The following is a 21,300-nucleotide window of genomic DNA, read 5'->3' on the forward strand; positions in this document are numbered from 1 at the left end:
CTCTGTGTCAGAATCATCTGGGGGAGCATTATTCCCCCCAAATATAATTCTGGCTCCAATCCAAATCGTACCAGCAGGAGATTGAGTTGACTTGACTTAGCACTCAGCAATGCTATACTCTTATTTTTTCCTTGACGAGACAGGATATAAAACATTATCTCTCCTCTCTGGCACTGGCAGGCATGGATGAGTTCATGAGTCTCTTCAGCTTTGCGAACAGAGGAACACTTTGGCCAGGTCCACGTTTGCACTAAGATGTGATTTTAAGAATATCAAGATGAGAATGATGAGAAATTCTGTTTGAAGACTTCAGAACTTTTGTTAATCATGAACGTTTATTGAATTCCTGATCTACAGCAGGCAATATGCAAGCAACTGGGATAAAGAAGTAAAAAGAGCCCTGGCCGATGTGGCTCAGTGGTTGAGCGTCATCCCATGCACCAAGAGGTCACTGGTTTGATTCCCAGTCAGGGCACATGCCCGGGTTTCGGGTTCAATTCCCAGTAGGATATGTGTGCAGGAGGCAACTGATCCATGCTTCTTTCTCATTATCCTTCTCTCTCTCTCTCTCCCCCCACTTTCTCTCTCTCTCAAATCAATAAAATCATTTTTTTTAAAAGAGAAGAGATTATTTTTTACGTCAAGTTCAAAGTCAAGTAAATTTCCATGACTAAAGTAAAATTTCCAGGGGTACTGTTATTTTTATTCCTGTTAAATTGTATGTATTGATACTCAATTCTTATGTACTACAGAAGGTTATGTTCTCCAAAAATTCTCTTCTGATATAGAAACTGCATCAAGATCTACGAACTGTCACTAAAGAACTTTAATAGTACTTCTTGGGAAAAATTATGCTCAAGCAAAGTTACAATGTCTTCTCCCAGTCTAAATCTGCAAGAGATTGCCTTGCGTCTATTCAGATTCCTGAGCTGGCCATCAGGGACAATTACCCCTGTCAAACTGGCCTATTGCTGCCTGTCCCCAGACATAAGAAATCCAAAGTGGCCCAGCGGGTGCGGCTCAGAGGTTAAGTATGGACCTCTGAACCAGGAGGTCCCAGTTCGATGCCCAGTTGGGGCACATGCCCGGGTTGTGGGCTCAATCTCCAGTGTGGGGCATGTAGGAGGCAGCCAATCGATGATTCTCTCTCATCATTGATGTTTCTCTCTCTCCTTTCCTCTCTGAAATCAATAAAAATATATTAAAAAGAAAAAGAAATCCAAAGTGCTAAAACAGTAGCTATAACTTGGACTTAAATAAAACAATGGCGCACCTAGGTCCAGGTGAGGCCACGCGCCCCTGGGTCTGGGAGAGGCCACGCGCCCCCGGGTCCAGGTGAGGCCATGTGTCCCTGGATCCGGGTGAGGCTGGGTCCCGGGTCTGGGTGAGGCCTCGCGCACCTGGCTCTGGGTGAGGCCACGCGCCCCTGGGTCCGGGTGAGGCCATGTGTCCCTGGATCCGGGTGAGGCCACGCGCCCCTGGGTCTGGGAGAGGCCACGCGCCCCCGGGTCCAGGTGAGGCCATGTGTCCCTGGATCCGGGTGAGGCTGGGTCCCGGGTCCGGGTGAGGCCACGCGCCCCTGGGTCCGGGTGAAGCCGTGCCCCTGGGTCCAGCCGAGACCAAACCAGAGGGAGTCGGACCTCCGTTTCCACCACTTGTCCACCATCCAGAGCTGAGGGGTCAGTGCTGACATGTACACATAAGGAACTGGTGGACATTGAAATTGGGTCTCTAAAGAACTGTTGGTCCAGAAAGAAACTCACTACAGACTGATTCATTTGCCTGTCAGCATAACTATTATTGCTCGTCTCACATTCAGTTCTTATAAGTATATCTCTAGTGACACATGATCTCGCTCATCTAGGGGAAATGATGAACAACATAGACGGATGAACAAGAACAGAACCAGAAACAAGGAGGCATCGATCGGACTATCGGGCCTCAGAGGGAGGATAGGGGAGGTTGGGGGGAGGGGGGAGAGATCAACCAAAGGACTTGTGTGCATGCATATGAGCCTATCCAACGATTAAGTTCAACAGGGGGTTGGGGCATCCGTGGGGAGGGGTGTGGGATGGGAATGGGGGGATGAGGACAAATATGTGACACCTTAATAAAGAAATTTAAAAAAATAAAAAATAATAAAACAATGGGACTGGTGCTATGTCCCCTGGCAGGAATGGGGTATGTAGTTTTCAGGACCCACATATTCTTCCTACTGGAGACGAAGCCCCATAGAGAGGTCTCGGATTCCAGAGCATGTACAGCGTCCTGGAAGATGGCATGCACCTTCGAAGATGGTTGCCTGCAAGCTGACACATCATTGTCCCTCAGCAGGCTATTCTAATGCACTCTCAGGCCAATCACTTCCGGATGATGCATACATGGTAAGGCCAGCTGACCCCGTGGCCACGAGCCCACTCCTGCACCTCCTTTGCTGTGAAGTGAGGCTCCTGGTCAGACGGCATGTTGTGTGGACTCCATGCTTGTGGATCAGGCACTCCCATGAGAGACCCCAGACAGTGATGTTGGCTGACTGACTCGATTGGCAGAAAAGGGAAACCATTACCCTTTGCATTAGATTTCTAGTAAAAATTTTCACAAACTGGGAAGCGTGAACAACAGAAATTTATTCTCAGAGTTCTGGAGCTAAAAGTCCCCGATCAGGTGTTAGCACGGCCGTGTTCTCCAAAGGCTCTGAGCAAGAATCCTTCCTTGACTTTTCCCACAGTCCTTGGTGTTCCTTCGCTTGTCGTTAACATCACTCATTGTTCCATGGTGTTCTCCCCTCAGGTGTCTGTCTTCTCCAGTTCTTAAAAGGACACCACTCACACTGGATTAAGGTCCACCCTACTCCACTATGACCGCACCTTAACTAACCACATCTTCAATGACCCTGTTTCCAAATACACTCTGAGGTAATGGGAGTTAGGACTTCAACATATTTTGGTAAGGGACACAAGTTAACCCATGACAGATGGTAATAGTTGGGAGGCAGATTGCAGTTTGGAAGAAGTAACTTTCTAGGAATAAGATTTATTCAGAAGTGTAATAACTTTCTGAGGTTAATTCTCATCAGTGAAGGTGGTCAGGGGTGACCCTTCAAAGATGTTGAAGAATGACTAATTCAATGGTTAGGTTATTGAACTAGAAAATATTAAATTCCTCTCCAGCTGTTAGTCAATAAGCTCATGAACTAAGTAAAATTACAGCACACTATTGAGAAATGTCCTGAGGACAACAGGAACTCTGACGGCTCGTTTATCTGTTGAGTGGAAACTGAAAGCCCAAAGTTGGTTCTTACTGAATGTGTATCACTTTCACACCATTAAGTTGAAAAATTGTAAGTTGGGAACTGTCTGTACCTATTTAATGTCCATTTTTAACCTTAATGAGTGTGAGGTTTACCTTTATGATCTCAGGGCTCCTCAGATGTACTCAGTTTAAAGCAAGTAAGTTCTTAACTTATGAATATATTAAAGACAACCAACTTATCTCAGAGATATAACAAGAATATGAGAAACACCCTTTTTTTAAATAAAAGAAAGCAAACCCAATGAATTTACTTAAGAGTAATAATTTTCTGAAGAGTAATTTTTTTCTAACTCTGGGATGGGAAGGGTAGCATGTTCTGCTGTAACACTTCATAGATAGTGATTTAGATGTATGTATGTTTCAAAACTGCTGGTGCTTGCCTAAGTTTCTTGGAAACAACTATGATAAAAGACCAAGTACCATCAAGTTAATACAAAAACCATTTATTAAAAGCTTATACGATAGGACTATGTGCTGGGGACACAAACACAGTTGGGACATTGTTCCTATGGAGTTCCGGATAGCAGACCGGTGGGGTGGAGAGGGAAGGACAGAGTAACATTTTAACTGGTGCTTTCAGGTAGGAAAGCAGATGATGAACACTCCAGGGACTGCAGAGACCATGAGCAAAGTACAGGCACTCGTGCTGTTACTACCTAAGGAACGAGGCGTGTGGACAGCTGCAGAGCAGTCTAGGACACCAGGGCCAAGTAGTGTAAGGCCAAGGGGACTGAGAAAAGGGAGAAATGTCAGTGATGTCTTAAAGACAGGCTCAACAGGGCTCAAAGATGTCAGAGATAACTAGCAAGTAACGTTAAATTCCCCATTTGGATAACTAGATTGGATAGAATGCTATTATGACAGGAAAGATAAATGTTTTGGGGTGTGAGTGAGGGTAAAAAAATGTTAATGTCAAGTTGAATACCTATTCTGCAGGACACAGACATCCATATTAGGTTCTCGCCTGATATGAATCTACCCACATTATGTCCTTGAAGGCAAACACATATAAAAGATATTTTCTACCTTAGTTTATTTTACTTTCCTATTAAAATACTCCACTGGACTGGAAAGGGCACACAAGTATTCCCACTTATACACTCTGCCTTAAGCAAACGTTAAAAAGAAACCTCATATGCAATTTAAAAGACTTGTTGACAGGGATTACCAAAAGGACAGAACCACTGTGGCCTTGGGCCATATTCTCCAAGCACACAAAACCCTTGGCTGTGTCACCTGACCCTTCAATTCAGTTCATGTTTGATTTTGCTGTGTGTTATATGAGTGTGAAAGTACTAAAGAATACAGGAAGGGCTTCAACAGAAACACTCATTTATAGCAACTTACACTAGTGGAGAAGTCATACCATCTATGACAGGTAGAAATTATTCTGAGGATTACAGTAAAGGTGAGAGTGGCATCAGAGTCCAGAGGAGATGGATCTTGTATTTATCTAGGGCTGCAGAAACTGCCCGTGGAGGTAAGACATCCCGCAGGATGGCCGCCCCAGGTAGGAGCGAGGTGCTCCTCGGGCCACAGATGCCCTGTGAAAAGAACAACACTCAGACCAGCAGCAGAGCACACGCGCTTCCTCCTGCAGGAAGAGCTGAGATGCAGACGGCCTTCTGCTGCTTGCTTCCTTCTCTCTTCTCAGAGCTTCAGGAGTCCTCATGTACCTTAGGTGATGGGTCTGTATACTCAGGAAAATACCACAAGTTCTGTAGAGTATGCCCTTATTAATCACTCAACTTGAAGTTCAACAGCACCAGACTCCTGTTAACTCTAAGTGCCCAGGTCTCTATTTCCATCTTTTCTGAAAAGGCCCAGTCTTTCACCAGGACTTAATTAAAGCACGAAGAAGCACTAAGAGGCAGCAGGCTACGCTGCCAGGTGAAGGCGACCTGTGACAGACACAAACAAGCCGCTTTAGTGACTGTCTTCTCTGTTGCCCTCGTTTTGGAAATGGACGCGTTACTGTTTCCGTAATCTTTTAAAGATCAGTCTTTGTAAAGAAGAACTACCATAGAAATAAATTTTTACATTATTATCTATAAAGAGGTTTAATATCTCTGCAATTTAGTATTCAAGTCTACAGGAAAAAAACAGTGACAACTGCTTTATTATTAAAAGTTACTGAATTCCATGAAGCACACAATGTAACTTATATTCAACTAACAAAAGTTTGATACATGTATTTAAAAATATATAATATATAGGCTTTATCTGTCTTTTAACATTTATATTCTATTTAAAAAGCAATAGCTTTACATATTTTACAACTTGGATTTATAAAATATACACATCCACCCTCTTCAAGTCTTCAAGCACAAGCTTCCATTCCTATTAATAAAATGCACAATGTGTATTTCTGAATATTGAGAGGAAAATGGTACCAAATAATAAAAAATCCATTTTGACTTATAAACATGCAGTCAATTCTAGATAATTTAATAATCTATTCAAATAATTATTTTACCTCAAGCGTGACAATCCATTCCATTTATGTGAACAATCTGTGGCTAATTATGGAGAGGTTTGTATTTTCATGGTAACTGACACAATCTACCAACCTGCTTAGCAGTCTTGCTTCAGGCTTTATGATTAAAGAGGCAGGATTATTTCATCTTCCCCTTTACCAGGAAATGTGACAGGTGATGTCATGTCGAACAAGCCAAAGCCCATGCTTCTGCCTCTGAGCTTAGAAGTAACGTAGGAACAGTTTCCTCAAAACCTGCCAGTGTCTGTGCCAAGAATCAGACCGAGAACTGCCTCCTTTTCTCACTGCCTGCGCTCGGCTCACGAAGCTGGTGCTCCTTAGGGTGTTAGACAGGCCAGCTTCTAGTCTGGCATTCCTTCTACACATTCAAAATGACTTCAGATGTTACTTTTTTTTTTTTTAACCAACGAAGTACCTTTCATAAAAAAATATATTCTTATAAACATTCTGGAGATTCATCCCCAAATATATGTTCCAATACTAACATTTTAGAATTAAAATCATAGTCAGTACCATAGAACCAGAACTTCCGACTTCAGGGAAGAGATTGAGTTTGAAAAATGTGTTTAAATTCTGTGGGCCTCTAATGATAATGATAAACAAACGCACAGTTTATGCTGAGAAAGCAAAGGTCTCCCACAAATTATTGTTTAAAAAGAGTTCCAAATCTCAAAGTGACTCAGAAACTTAAACAGAAATATACTTTTACTAAAACAAGTAATTTAAAGGAAAGGAAAAGGGAAGTAAAGGAAAAAGGAAAGGAGGAAGGAAGGAGGAAGGGAGAAAGAAGTCAGAAAGAGAAACTGAAGCCGAAACCGGTTTGGCTCAGTGGATAGAGCGTGGGCCTGCGGACTGAAGGGTCCCAGGTTCGATTCCGGTCAAGGGCATGTACCTTGGTTGCGGGCACATCCCCATTAGGGGGTGTGCAGGAGGCAGCTGATCGATGTTTCTATCTCATCGATGTTTCTAACTCTCTATCCCTTCCTTTCCTCTCTGTAAAAAATCAATAAAATATATTTAAAAAAAAAAAAAAAAGGAAAGAGAAACTGAAGAACAAAACACTACACACACATCTGTGAGGACACAGTGAGGAAAAAAGAGGAATAAAAAACAAAACAAAAAACAACCGACTGTGAAGAGGACTAGGGCTAGTTGGTGCAGATGAAAGACACCCTCTTCACAGATCTTACTCATGCAAAGGTATTAGCCCAACACAGAATACCAGAGCAGCTGATTCTGATAACAAGGAAACCTCAGAAGAGAAACATATGGTTAAGACTGAGTTCTTTATAAAAATCAACTCACACAATTATAAATCTAAAGCATTCAGCTAAAATATGCACAAAAAAACTAAATAAAAGTGAGAGCGAGAAATATAAGCAGGAGTAACAATAAAGCCTTAGAACTAGTGACACTGAATTCTTTATTTAAAAAAAGTTAACACACAGTACCTCCTCTTCTCTTCTATTTTTAGGGAGAAGCTTTAACAAGGTTTAAATATCTCAATTCTCGAAAACAATAGGCTTTTTAAAAAATAAGACTTGATTAGCAGAAACAAGTCATATGTGGTTACATACCATTTTCACATCACTACTCATTTCCATTATCTGTCAATTCATCTTTGATGCAATTTGGGAATGATCAAGCAGCCACTAGATACCTGTTTTAGAATCTGACAAAATTATTATCCACCACAGGAATCTAATGATATATTATATTGCATATATTTAAAATTTCAGAAGGGAAAAAGTAATAAACTATTCTAATAATTTTATACCAAATATGGGTATACCTCGTCAAAACAATAAGGATTAAGATCTTTCTCCAGATGAACTGTTTAGAAAAGCTATTTTTAGCATTTGCCCCTGGGGATTAAAAAAAAGTTTTATTTCCCTGCTAGCTAAAAGAGAATTTACACATTATAAGTAAAGTCCTTTAGAGGTGAATATCAAATTCCTTAAGAGAAAATCCATAAAATTTACTTTTAAAAAATGTATCTTAAAAAACTGAAAACCATTTCTCTCTTTAAAGTCTACGGCAAATACCTACTTGACATAATAGTATTTTTCTTTTTTTGAAAGGGCCAAGTTCCTGATTTAAGCATGCAAAATGAGGAACTGAATGCATCACTGTCTTAACAGAATTTGGCAAACCAGAAGAATGGCCTTCAAATAAATAAATAAATAAATAAAAAAGAAGAAAGTGCACATTGTCTGAATATGAGAGTAGGATTCTGTAGGCCTCCGCAGCAGACAGTGCCCCAGAGGGAAGCAGGGAAGAGGGAAGGCGCAGGTTCCTATGTACATTTTCTTGGCATTGTGGTTGTCTTTCAACAACGTATCACAGAGAAATAGTCATTTAATTATTACAAAGCCATTAATTGCCCTTTCCAGAGCAATGACTCAGGTAAACATCTTATGTCTTTCAATAATGTAACTTACATTTAAAATTAACTCATTAAATCTAAGTGCAAAGGACTTTTCAATGATTCCTAAGTTCAAGGGAGAAATAAAGTGTTATCTGATTGCAAATTTTGAATGGTTGTTGTTTCTATATTTTAGGATATTTCATCCTCATTTCTTCTCTTTAAACCATAAAATGTACTGAAATTATTTGGTTTTCCTTTACTTTCCTCTGCTTCATTTTAATTTTTATGGTGTCTCCATGTAGAGAGAGAGGTATGTTAAAACACTATTATTCATATTTTAAAAACTGAACTGAGGTTATATCTATAATATAGCATTGTTAATCTTTGACCTGGTATATCAATTCTTTTGGTAAATAATGTCACAGGTCATTATTTTTAATAAAAGGATTTTAGTAAGAGGACCAGCAGAACAAAGGGAATTTCCCCCACCCTCACCCCCGAAAATGATCAGGTTAATCAGTTTAGAGCAGTTATGCAAAATATGAAAAATATATCATTTACAGCTGCGATTTTCATATTAAAAAGCAGTTGAAAACTAAGAGTAGTTCAAACCATCCCCAAAAACATTTTCTGTCTTGGTTAAATAGGCCATCTAGTAAGATAGATAAAGACTACTGTGGGAACTTATTTATGCCTAGTCAAGAGAGAACAAAAATGTTTTTAATTTTAAAAAGTGGTAGTTGCTAACTAGCAGTATAAACAGTGTCCACAATTTGGTGGCTGGCTATAGTTTTAATTTTTTTTCAAGTTATTTCTAAAGCAGACGTATTTTTGAAGTCTACCCACCCCTGAGTTCAGCAATTATACTTTAGAGTGTAAAATTATATGCCCTTAATTAACAACATGTACAAAGCTACAAAATGTTGTCTATACAGAGGTTAAAAACAAATTTTAAAATATTATTTGCCAATTATTGATTGGACAGTTTTGCTGGGGTACATATTTCAAATCTTTCAGCCAATTGGCTTTTATTTTTAAGCCCAAATTGATTCATAAATTCACTGCAGGATATGTTAAAAGAGTGCAACAATATGCATTAGTAAAAATAACATTGTAGTAGAAACAGATTTTGCATATGTGAAAAGGTAATTTATAAAATACATTAATCACTTTTTAAAAAGAGAACCTAGCTGCAGTATCATTAACTTACACAGTACTGAGAATTGGACCTTTCAACAATTTTTTTCCTATAGAAAAAGTTTTACTGTAAAGCAAAGACTGTAAGCAAAGTCTTTTAAACAAGAAAACAAAACAAAAGAAATCTTTCCAGGAATAACTGTATGGTTGTGTGAGATAAATAAAATAAGTAAACATACCATTGTATAGTGTACTTCTGCCTAAATTTTAAAATAAAAATGTCCACACTCTTTTGATAAAACATTAAGCCTCTGTCAAAAATGTATTTCTTATTTTAGGGTACAGGATTGAAGGACAAGATGATAGTTACAAGTAAAGAAAATTTACAAGAAAAAAATTGACAAAAGTTTTTCAATTAAAATATTGTAACATTCAAACTTGACTTGAAACATAACAAAAGAAACAAAATGGCAAACAAAAAATGGTTTGGGGTTTTCCAAACAAATAAATGAAATAGTGTTTAGGCAGTAGGGCTCATGCTGATGGCTAGCAGGAAGTAACAGAGTGTACTCTACGTGGAAAAATCATTAATGTACAAACAAGCCCAAATTATGGACTGCAGTAATTTAATCATCACTGCCATTTATCTTCCAAAATAAAGCCTTGATTAAACCATTCATACCCTATTATTACTCATACCTTTACTCCAAAGATTAAGGAACTATATACAACAAATGAATTTATTTTCACCATAGGGATAACATATTGTACCTCTCTGCCAATGTTACTTGAAAACCTTCCATGTCAAAACAACTTGACAGTAGATATAAACAATTCAATAAATACGCAATGATCTTTCATTACAGTCCTTTGAAGATGCATGTTAATTCATGCTGTTAACCTTAGGATCACAGTGCATAGAATCCAAACAGAAACAAGTTGGGGTGACTTTCAAAGTAATGTTGGATCCCTCACTTTATTTATAATCCCACTAGAACCGTTAACGTTAATTTCATAGGCCCTATCATGCATTAATCACTGGGTGGCAGGAGTTAATGAAAATTTTTCCTGTTATGACGTCCATTGCCGGCAATGAACGTCCCAAAACCGTCAAGGAAGTCATTGTTATTGCACAATACATGAGGACCTGGAACTTTTCCAAAAGCTTAAAAAAATAAAAATAAAAAATGGAATTATATTTGACATTTCCTGACACCTGCATTAATACTGTATGACTAATAAAAGCATGTCAGTTGCCTGGACTGAACCAGCGATCAACATGCGCCCAGAATGCACACGAGTAAAAATGCAGTAAAAGGAAGTAGTCTTCATTGCCTATAGGTCACTTCCAGTCAAAGGTTAAAGTTCAAAGACTGAATGATCAAAGTGCTCATTTTCTCAGTAGGACTATCTTCTGCTAGGAGGATGATAATAGTGGCATCAACAAGTATCATCTTGAAGAAAAGGAGAAAAAATATAATTAAAAAAGTCAAGCATGTGTTAATAAAATCTATAAGTTAGTCTGACAAAAATAATTTCAAGTACCAAGAACAATTAGGTTTACATGTCTGACTTGCTTCCCCCAATCCCTGCAAATAAAAAAATCCAATTTGTGTTCATTTATATAGTGACAAACAAAGCAAGTCCTATTTTTTCAGGGAAATGGTAGTTCATACAATTTTTTTTTTAGTTCATACAAATCTTAAAAGGATGTATTATTAGTTCTATTTAAAATAATAAATTAATATATGTTAGCACATATTCAGAATTTATTAATCTTAAGAGAATTCCTTTATGGGCAATAATTTAAAAAGGTAACGAGTTCAGAAGTACACCCCTGAGCAACACTGCCATGCTATTTAACACAAAACCAACAAGTCATGTCTTCAGTCTGTTAAAGGAAATAACTTCACAAAGGAGGTACAATCTCCACATCAATCAAATAATGTCATTTTAAAAAAACACGCAGAATTATTTAGTAACGCCTTCTCGTAGCCTCAACACATATTTCTGTAATACGTAGCATCATCTTCTGGGTTCATGACTTGTTTTACAAGATTTATTTCATAAAACATATCTGAAGGATTTATTTTGAGGACTGGTTATTCTTCAGAAAGAAACTAGATTAGTAGCAACTACTAGAGTTGTTAAAGCTTTCTAACAGAAAATTCTGAAAAATTGGCCAAAATATTTTACAAACCATTCCATGTTCGGATCAATATGCTGCTATTACCATTCCTATTCATAAAGATTCAATGAGAACTAAAAACCAGTAAACTGACTTCTATCCTAGACAAACTAATGGAATATTCTGTGATCCTACACCTTCTTTTAGAAAAATATTTTTATTGATTTCAGAGAGGAAGGGAGAGGGAAAGATAGAAATATCAATGATGAGAGAGAATCACTGATAGGCTGCCTCCTGCACACCCCCGACTGGGGATTGAGCCTGCACCTCAGGCATGTACCCTTGACCAGAACTGAACCTGGGACCCGTCAGTCCGCAGGCCAACGGTCTATCCACTGAGCCAAACCAGCTATGGCTGTGTTCCTACACCTTAAGGGTAATCTAACGGGTGAAACAGACTAGATTTTAAAAATAAATCATATCTATTCTTAATCAGGGCACATGCCTGGGTTGCGGGACCAATCCACCATGTGCGTTGTGCACAAGGCAGCCAATCAATGATTCTCTCTCATCGTTGATGTTTCTATCTCTCTCCCTCTTCCATCCTCTCAGAAATGAATATATATATATATATATATATATATATATATATATATATATATATATATATATAAAACAAGTGGATAGTTTATAGCCTCTAAGTGTCACAACTTGAAACTATCTGTTTCTTAAATTACTGTGGAAATGGGAAAAAGAGGACATATTAGTCATGGATGTACAAACTTAAGAATATGAGTAAGTTCTTTAAAATATCACTTCTCCAGTAGTGTATTTCATAATACTAGAAATTAATACTAAAACTAATCACATTTAAATCTCTAAGCTAAGAGATAGCACTAAACTCTATCTGTCAAACTACTGAGGATATAAACTTTAGCATCATGTCATGTGACAAAGTATGCACTAAGTGACAGATAAAATCAACTCAAAGTTACCCAGCAATAAGTTTTTATCTCCAAAGACATATCATCTTTGATAGGTGGTACTATAAATGTACCTTTATCAGGTTGTTCATTCTGGAAGTTTTCCAGGACAATAGGCTGATGTAGAATGTGCTACCAACATCCAAAATGACTGGGAGATCCATGTGAAGCTATTATTCCTATCTTGATTCCCATGTTGGGTCAGATGTTAAAAGAAATGTAAAACTAATATGACACTATCTGCCTTGAATACTGTATCCTTGAAGGAATAAACTTCCTAAATAAGTTCTGAAAATGGAGTCAATTAAACATTACAACTCCACGATGGCTGTATGGCATCAAGAGTCTGTGAGCAAACACTTAAGTATAGAGACAGGTACAAGCCAAAGCCATGGCCACCTTCTCCTTAAAAAAGAAGGCCCGCCGCTAAGAAGCAAAAAACTCATTGTTAGAAGGAACACAGCGTCCTGGCTAAATGAGAGGGTTCTGGGATACCAGAACTGGCTTACAAAAAATAGTTGTTATAGTGAGCCCATCTTGGATCAAAACAAATATAGGTCTACAAAAGGTACTGAAAGAACACAATGTATTTAACCTCCTGGCTAACGTGTTTGTGGCAAGATGATGTCCGAAAAAAAATAAATCTATTAACCATTTAATTTTTTTCTGGAACTGCAGAAGCCCCTGCTAAAATTATATTCTCAAATAGAATATACAAATTACCACTTCCAAACAGGTGACACCTACCATGGCTAACTTCATTGGATTCTGGGAAACATGAATGAGAGAGAACTCTATTAGAAGAAGGTCATTTAGTTTTCCCCAGAGTACAATTACCATCACATTATACTGGAAACCATCTCCCTGAATATTTCCAGGAATGGAAGATTAGAAGAAAAGGGACACAGAATAAGATCAGTAGATATGAAGTGGTATGCTACCTCCAAGAAGGACAAAAATCAATCTTTACAGTTAGATTCGTCTCTCAACGTTTAGGGAACTGAAGTTTTCCTTTGATGAACCAATTCAAGAAAGATTTCAGATCAGACAATAAAACTGTTATAAAGGGCAAAAGACTGTTAAAATTAGTATAAAGTTTGGACTCATCAATTTAGAGTTCAAAAAGGTAGCACAAATAAAAAGGTTCACAACTAATGTAGATAAGTCTATGAATTTATAAGGCAAGGAGAAAAAGAGTTTGTTAATACTAGTTTGAGATTAATTTTATGTTCTTATTCCCTTATAATCCTGCAGGAAATGTTTCAGCTGAATGGAACCAGAATGTAGTCTATAGTTTTGCAAAAGACATTCTTCTGCTCCTTATTAGTTTACTGAATAAAACATATAAACCAGTGATGGGCAACCTTTTGAGCTTGGGGTGTCAAACTTCACCAAAAAACTGAGCATAACTCGAGTAGTGTGTCACTTTGAGGAAAAAACTAACTCCAAGACTCTAGTCGCAAATGTTTCATCCTCAGGAGCAGCAAATGTTTCATCCTCGGCATGCGGCCGCATGTCATCAGAAATGGCTACGCGTGTCAGTGCTGACACGCGTGTCATAGGTTCGCCATCACTGATATAAACATTATGCCAATTTACTTCCTATAAGCCTAGTTTTCTGGAGCCAATACTCGAAAGCAGTCTTAAGCTATATTGTTCAATAATCTATCACCTTAAGAAAAATGCTTCAGTAACCACACATCTGTACTCCTATCTATAGAAAGCAGTAATTTAAGAAACTAAGTTGTAAATGTTTTATATTAATTCCAGAAAGCAAATGTATATTATTAATGGATTCTAGTTGACTGCTAGCTCACTGAAAAGTTTTTATAATCTCATAAAAATATTCTTTCTTATCTTTTTCAAGAACAATTGTGTCTGCTTTATAATATAAAAAGTTGAGGCTCAATCATTCATTCACTTGTACACTGAACTGGACACAGACTTGTCATTTAAGAAGATTCTAGCTCTGAACCACAGGTAAATCCCACAGATCCTCAGTATGCTGAGATAAACTGTCCATTCTAATACATATTTTGGTTAGGTCCCTTTATTTTTTTTAACCCTATTCTCTCAACTCAATTGATTTTTCAAAGCATATGGATCCCTGCTTTAATTAGCAACACAGAATATTTGCATCCCAATGCAGATATGATCTTAGTCAACTTCAAGTAAGCAATAATAAAGGATATGTATTCACATATTAATGAGTTTTATAATACATATACCTAGGCCATTGGTATAGCCTACTGCCTCGGCTACAGACCAGTACAGCATGTTATTGTACTGAATACTGTAGGCACCTGTAATGCAGTGGTAAATATCTAAACATACCTAAACATAGAAAAGGGATAGTAAAAATATGGTATTAAAGATTATGAGATTATATTCTTACGGGAACACTGTTGATTGAAACATCGTTCCGTAGCACAGATTATAAAAGATATAATGTATATAAAGACAATTAATAGTAGGGTAGCATTGACTAGGCTAATTTTCAAGGTATGCTAACTAATAATGCAGAAGATGACAAATTTAAGCTGAGAGGCTTTTTTTCAAGAACCCAACACTGGTAATATCTGGCAGCTCAATTTTGGTGTCAGCTGAGTCCTCCTCTTCTAAAACCAGGAGATAAACTAAATCTCAGATTTGTTGTTTTTCATTAATAGTGCCTTCATCCTGCATCCAGAAGCCCCCTCTGAAGTACAAATAAATCACCAGACTAAACCCAAAACCTCTCCTGTCTCTTTGGCTACACTTGACACATATTCTGACCCACGCTGATCCAAGGATGTTGGCTAGTCCACAGAGCAGGACTGTGGAGCTCCATACCTGAGGCCTACCATTCTGCATGTTTCTAGAAACTGAAATGTTAAGTGTTTCAGGAAGTTCATCCAATTCCAAGCAAATCTTTGTTTAGTCTGATCTTTTTGTTTAGCTTTGCTGACACACTTTTTAATCCTTTCAGAATTAGATGCTGCTAAGAAGTAACAAAAGACCATCAGTCTTGGTAACTTGGTTATAAAGAGAACATGGTCAATGAAGATCTTTTGGAAGTAAAGCAGCTAAGCAGAAACAAACATCTAAAACTTGATATATTCTGCTTTATAAGTGAGTATGATTACCTTTTTGATAAGATTTTCCAAATTCAACTACAATGTCAAGGTAGGCTGTTTTTCACATTGCCCATGACTGTTAATTATTCTTAAGTGTAAAGAGAAGACACTACATGGTACCCAGCTGACACACTTTATCTTTTTAAAGATGAAGAAAATGTCCAAAGAAGATTCTCTGCACGTATCCACCCACATTTATAACAGAGCAGCTGCTCTACCATCACAAAATATATACTAATATTACTCTTCCCTGATTTCACATCAGGCTCACTCATGGAGCAAAACTGTTGATTTAAGAGTAATTGTGGGAGCCGAAACCGGTTTGGTTCGGTGGATAGAGCGTCAGCCTGCGGACTGAGGGGTCCCGGGTTCGATTCCGGTCAAGGGCATGTGCCTTGGTTGCGGGCGCATCCCCAGTGGGGGGTGTGCAGGAGGCAGCTGATCGATGTTTCTCTCTCATCGATGTTTCTAGCTCTCTGTCCCTCTCTCTTCCTCTCTGTAAAAAATCAATAAAATATATTAAAAAAAAAAAAAAAGAGTAATTGTGGGAAGGGAATGATTTAAACTTACAGGGTTCAAGAAAACACATTGAGGTAAGAATGGTCGCTATAAGTTAATGAACTAAGGATGTTCGAAATAATTATCTGTGAATGAAAAAGAACATGTGGCCAAAACCGGTTTGGTTCAGTGGATAGAGCGTCGGTCTGCGGACTGAAAGGTCTCAGGTTCGATTCCGGTCAAGGGCATGTACATTGGTTGCGGGCACATCCCCAGTAGGGGGTGTGCAGGAGGCAGCTGGTCGATGTTTCTCTCTTATCGATGTTTCTAGCTCTCTATCCCTCTCCCTTCCTCTCTGTAAAAAAAAAAAATCAATAAAATATATTTTTTAAAAAAGAAAAAGAACATGTGTTCTGGGGCTAGGATACTTACTATCCCAGGACTGAAACTGGACTAGAGTAGTCATGATTTAGTTGAATTAGAATCCAGTGCCTTTAAAAAATGGCTTATTATTTGTATTTCAGGGAGAGGGAAAGGAAGAGGGGATACTTTTAATCTGTTTATTGAGAAAATTCATTCTGATACAAACCCTGACTATTTTACATTAAGAGGTAAATTTTGCTTAAAAAGTCTCGCTTGGCCTGGCTGGCATGGCTCAGTGGTTGAGCGTCAATCTATGGACCAGGAGTTCACAGTTCGATTCCCGGTCAGGGCATATGCCCAGGTTGCAGGCTGAACCCCCAGTGGGGGGCATGCAGAAGGCTGCCAATTGATGATTCTCTAATTGATGTTTCTATCTCTCTCCCTCTCTCTTCCTTTCTGAAATCAATTAAAAAAATGTATTAAAAAAAAACCCAAAACTCTGTCTTTTCTTGGCACTTTTTGGCCAACTTAGAGATGATCCATCTCCAAATATTAAAAGACTTTCCTAGTTTAGTTATGGAAGTACAGATTTCTTAGAAAGTAACAGATAAAAACTATTTATATCGAAATAACTTCTATTATAAGTGTATTTTATTTTAAAGAACTGATTTTTATATTTTTAGTATCACTGTGTGACTTTTCTCCATTTCTTATTAAAAAACAGGTAATAAGAAATTCTGGAAGTATCTATATATATAAAAGCCCAGCAACCAGAATGGTGGAACGACCAGAACGACTGGTGGCTATGACAAGCACTGCGGCAGCCAACTAGCCTGATCTGGGCCCTCATCAGCCCCACTTCCCCCACTGGCCCAGCCCAATGGGTCCCCACTGGGGTGGGCTGGCTGGACCCCACCTGTGCATGAATTCATGCACTGGGCCTCTAGTTCTTAGATAAAAGGCTTCTCATAAGTCCTTTTAACTATATAAGGGCAGCAATGAAGATCTTGAAAGATGATTAAGTGGTAGAGAGGGTTATACTTTTTTTTAATCCTCACCCAAGGGCATACTTAGAAAGAGGAAGGGGGGAGGGGAGAGAAGGAAAGACAGGGAGGGAGAAGAGAGGAAAGGAGGGAAGAGGGGGAGGGAGGGAGAGAGAGAAAAGAGAGAAACATCAATGTGAGAAATACTAATCAGTTACTTTATGTTAGCACCCTGACGGGGATGAAGCCCACCACCCAGGTTACGTACAACCAGCAACCTCTAGGTGCATAGCACAATGCTCAACCAACTGAGCCACTCCAGCCAGGCAAGAGAGGGTTATACTATAAAAATAGATGTATTTTTAAAATTCACCACTCTAGGACAATTTCCTCTCACATTTTAAAACTTGGTTAAAAACATTATAAAAGACAATGGAATTTTTCTGTTATTAGTGAGGCTGAATCTGAAATAAAATGACCACTATCTTAGGCACTTTGACACTTTAAAGGCACAGAAGAAAGCAGCAGCATAGTGTTTGGTCCTACAGGGCAAGAGGCAGTAAAAGAAGGAATAGTCAGCAATGTGAATTGAAGTAAAGGGCCGTTTAATTAAAGTAGGGTCTTGTTAAAAGTTTTAGTGGAACTTCAGTGCTCAGAAAGAATTCCTGAAATCTGACTATTAATGCATCTTATTTGGAACACTGTCCTTTATAGCTAAGAATCCCTGAATAACTATTAGAGGAGGAAGCATTTTCTTTAATTTGATGGGTCAGCTCTAACAATGTGGTTCCCCCTCCCAGAGAATAGCACCAAAACTGAAGGAATACACAGGCATCAAAACCTCTATTTCAAACATCAGGTTTTCCAATAACTAGCTATAATTTGATCTAAACATTATTAAGGACTTCCTTTTTGTAATATAATGGTAGTTTCAAAATGTTAAAGCAATTTTAGATTTTACTTGTATGATGGTTATGATTTTACGTGCCCCATTAAGAAGCTAATCTAGCTTACCCATAAAATATCTTAAAGTATTTTTAAAATTTTTCTCCATATTACAAAAATTCAACATCTTTTTCTCAAGCAAAAAGATATTTTTCAAATCAAAATGCTAAAAAGTTATTATTCTAAAATAAAACTGCTTACCATGATACCACCATTTTGTTTTCTTTGGATTCTTGTTACATGTTCGAACATAAAAAGAATTATCTGGTGGTCGTCTCTGAAACGAAAAAGAGTTTAAATAGATAAGAAGTTGTAAAATAGAAAAGCATAAGGGAGAGACAGATTTAATAAAAGCTTTAGCAAAACTATTATAGAATGTATAAAAAACAATATAACTGCTGATGGCATAAATGAAAGAAAACCTAGGGAATGTAGACATGTGACGCTAAAGTTGCTTTTAAAAAACTAGAAGTGTGCGGTTTAGTTTGAGTTAGGCTCCTGTGGGCTTACTAGAGAATGAAGAAACTAGGAGTGGCATCATTAGGTTGTAAAAAATTTTGGTTTCATTTACCTTATCTCCCTAGAAATAAGTTAATAATTACTTTTGTGAGCTAATTAAAACAAAAAAGTCTACCTAATTAGATTTGTCTGAGAAAACTAATGCAACTTATACACCTCCACAAAGGATTTTACTTTTCTGTAAGATCACCAAGGACAGACCACAGGATTCAGTTTCCAAATAACATGAGAAAAAAGGGGAAAAGATATATTGGCATTTCTGCTGTACATATATATGCCTTACTAGAACCATACTATAAACATATGGCAGCTTTGCAAGAGATATACATCAGAAACAGTGATGCCAACACTGAAGATAGATTATAGAAGAGGGCTGTCCTGAAAACTTTTGTATATTAATCAGGCACAAGGAATATGTGACACTAAAGATTTGGAAACAGGTCAAACCTGTACTAAAGTCACAGAGGGTAGGTTTGTAGCTAATAGGATAGGCTCCAGCAAAATGCAATGGAGAGCAGGACTACCTAGAGACAGCAGGAAGGAAAACAGGTAGTCCACCTCATCTTAAAACTCAATATACGACTCTAATCTTAGCCGAGCCTCATAATGCCCCTAGGAGTTAATATTAATTTAACAAAAGGGAAGAGTAGAGCATAAGACGTACAACAAATATCCCAAGATTACCCTGTTAATACAGTCTGGGGAAATTCCTGAAAAATTAGTATTATGACATTAGATTCCTGACTACTTCAAAGACTAGATGATCTGCTGTTGCTTGTCCTGCAAAGTCATAACCAGTGCTTATGGAATAAATTAATGGAATAAATTGCTACTACTATGGCAAATAATTTCACAAACTACTTTTATGTATATTTATTAGAACCCAATTAAAAAACACTTAACTCTATTTGTTTAAGTCAAGAATATAACCTAACTGGTAAGTAACCAAGGAGATTGTGTTCTTAGAAAAAATAAACTACATATAAAGATGGATTATCAAATTGTTTTAGAAATGGAACATAGGCTGGGAAGTTTGGTCTATCTGTATTATTAGGGCACTGAGAATAAAGGGTTGATTACTGAAAAACCCTTGGTCTCAAATCTACTAACAACTACTGACATAACAGATTTACTAGTAAATGCCTCAGTTTAGGAAACCAGTCTTGACTATGAAAAGGGAAACTGGAACAAAACAATTGACTAAATCTAAATTCTTAAAAGCCTACAGTAAAAATTAAAATTTGCATTAAAGAAGAGTCAACTAGTAAAGTGAAACTCAGACAACCATGTCCACCACAGAATACAATTCACCTGCCTTACTAGAAGAGTTTTCGGTGGATATTTAAAAGACATTTTAAAGCTTATTTGAAGCTAGAGCACCTCAATGACAAAGCAAGCTTCCTCTTTGTAATCTACTACTTAGCACAGTTAAAATAGCATCAAGTAGGTACCTAATAAATGTTTGCTGAATTTCATTACAGAGTTAATGCTGCCAGAATGCTGACTTCCAGATTACCATCTTTGTTGAATACATTATAGTTGATACAATATTATATAGCTTATCAATAATTCAAATGGAGTGGCTAGTCTTATATATGAAATATCAAAGAAATGGTAGCAAACAACTAAATATGAGGGGAGTGGTAAAGTTTAGAAAAAGATGAAGAAGGTAAAGAATATAGTAATTTTCTAGTTTTTAATAGTAAATCCATAAATTTAAATGTAAACAAAAGTTAATCATCAGGTATATGCAAGAGCTATGTGCAGATATCACTAGTATTCATCTCAGCTTTTCTTATTCAATCCTGTTACTGCCTCACCTTTCTATAGACATTAAACATTAGCAGGGACATAGAAACCCTAGTCATTGCAAACTGCTCTGTTTTACTAAAAGCTTAAATTGGTATGTGTCCTGGAGAAGAAAATATGGAAGTAATAAATGAGTAAGACTTATTTCCAAAGCCCTAGGGGTTTACTAAAGCTCAAATATAGTGTTAAAATGCAGCTTAGAAAAGCCAACAGCAAAGAGGAAACTAAAGTTAAAAAGTGATACTAACATATGTACCCTATTTCATCTCTTCTAAGATGTACATTTTTCCTTTACAGTTTAATATTCTTAACTAATGGTGTGTCACAAGTTTAACTGCCCGAGTTAATTTCCTTTCTTATATGGTATATAAAAGTGCATTTTAAGGGCTCTTAATGCTGTAATTTGAAAAAACACAATTTAACCCATTATTTAACCATGCCCAGTTGAACAAATCCTTCTTTTAAACTTGTTATGGAACTAACATCCCAAGAAACTTACTTTGCAAACAGTGGCTTCAAGAGCTTGAGTCTAGATAACCTACTGTTTAAAAACAAAGTACTCTGCTAGCCAGTTTGGCTCAGTGGAGAGAGCGATGGCCTGTGGACCAAAGGGTCCCGGGTTCGATTCCAGTCAAGGGCATG

At 37.5% G+C, this 21,300-nt stretch overlaps 1 protein-coding gene across 4 annotated transcripts in view; it reads right to left on the bottom strand.

Annotated features, from left to right (window-relative positions):
- Positions 1-4,627: 4,627 nt before the first annotated feature.
- The window catches only part of UBE2W (ubiquitin conjugating enzyme E2 W), a 52,222-nt gene continuing 35,549 nt past the window's right edge, over positions 4,628-21,300 (bottom strand). Inside the window, exons 5-6 of one of the 4 annotated variants that reach the window (XM_028158724.2) lie at positions 18,532-18,607; positions 4,628-4,856 (exon numbers count right to left, since the gene is read on the bottom strand). In XM_028158724.2, coding sequence (XP_028014525.2) covers positions 4,762-4,856; positions 18,532-18,607 — 171 coding nt within the window. In that variant the 3' untranslated portion in view covers positions 4,628-4,761. Of the gene's footprint in view, positions 4,857-5,402; positions 10,769-16,642; positions 16,859-17,843; positions 17,928-18,531; positions 18,608-21,300 lie in introns of those variants that run through there. The other 3 variants (XM_008150331.3, XM_054708270.1, XM_054708269.1) reach the window with 3 other exon arrangements.

This window comes from Eptesicus fuscus, chromosome 19, assembly GCF_027574615.1.
Source record: "Eptesicus fuscus isolate TK198812 chromosome 19, DD_ASM_mEF_20220401, whole genome shotgun sequence".
Classification (NCBI taxonomy): Eukaryota; Metazoa; Chordata; class Mammalia; order Chiroptera; family Vespertilionidae; genus Eptesicus; species Eptesicus fuscus.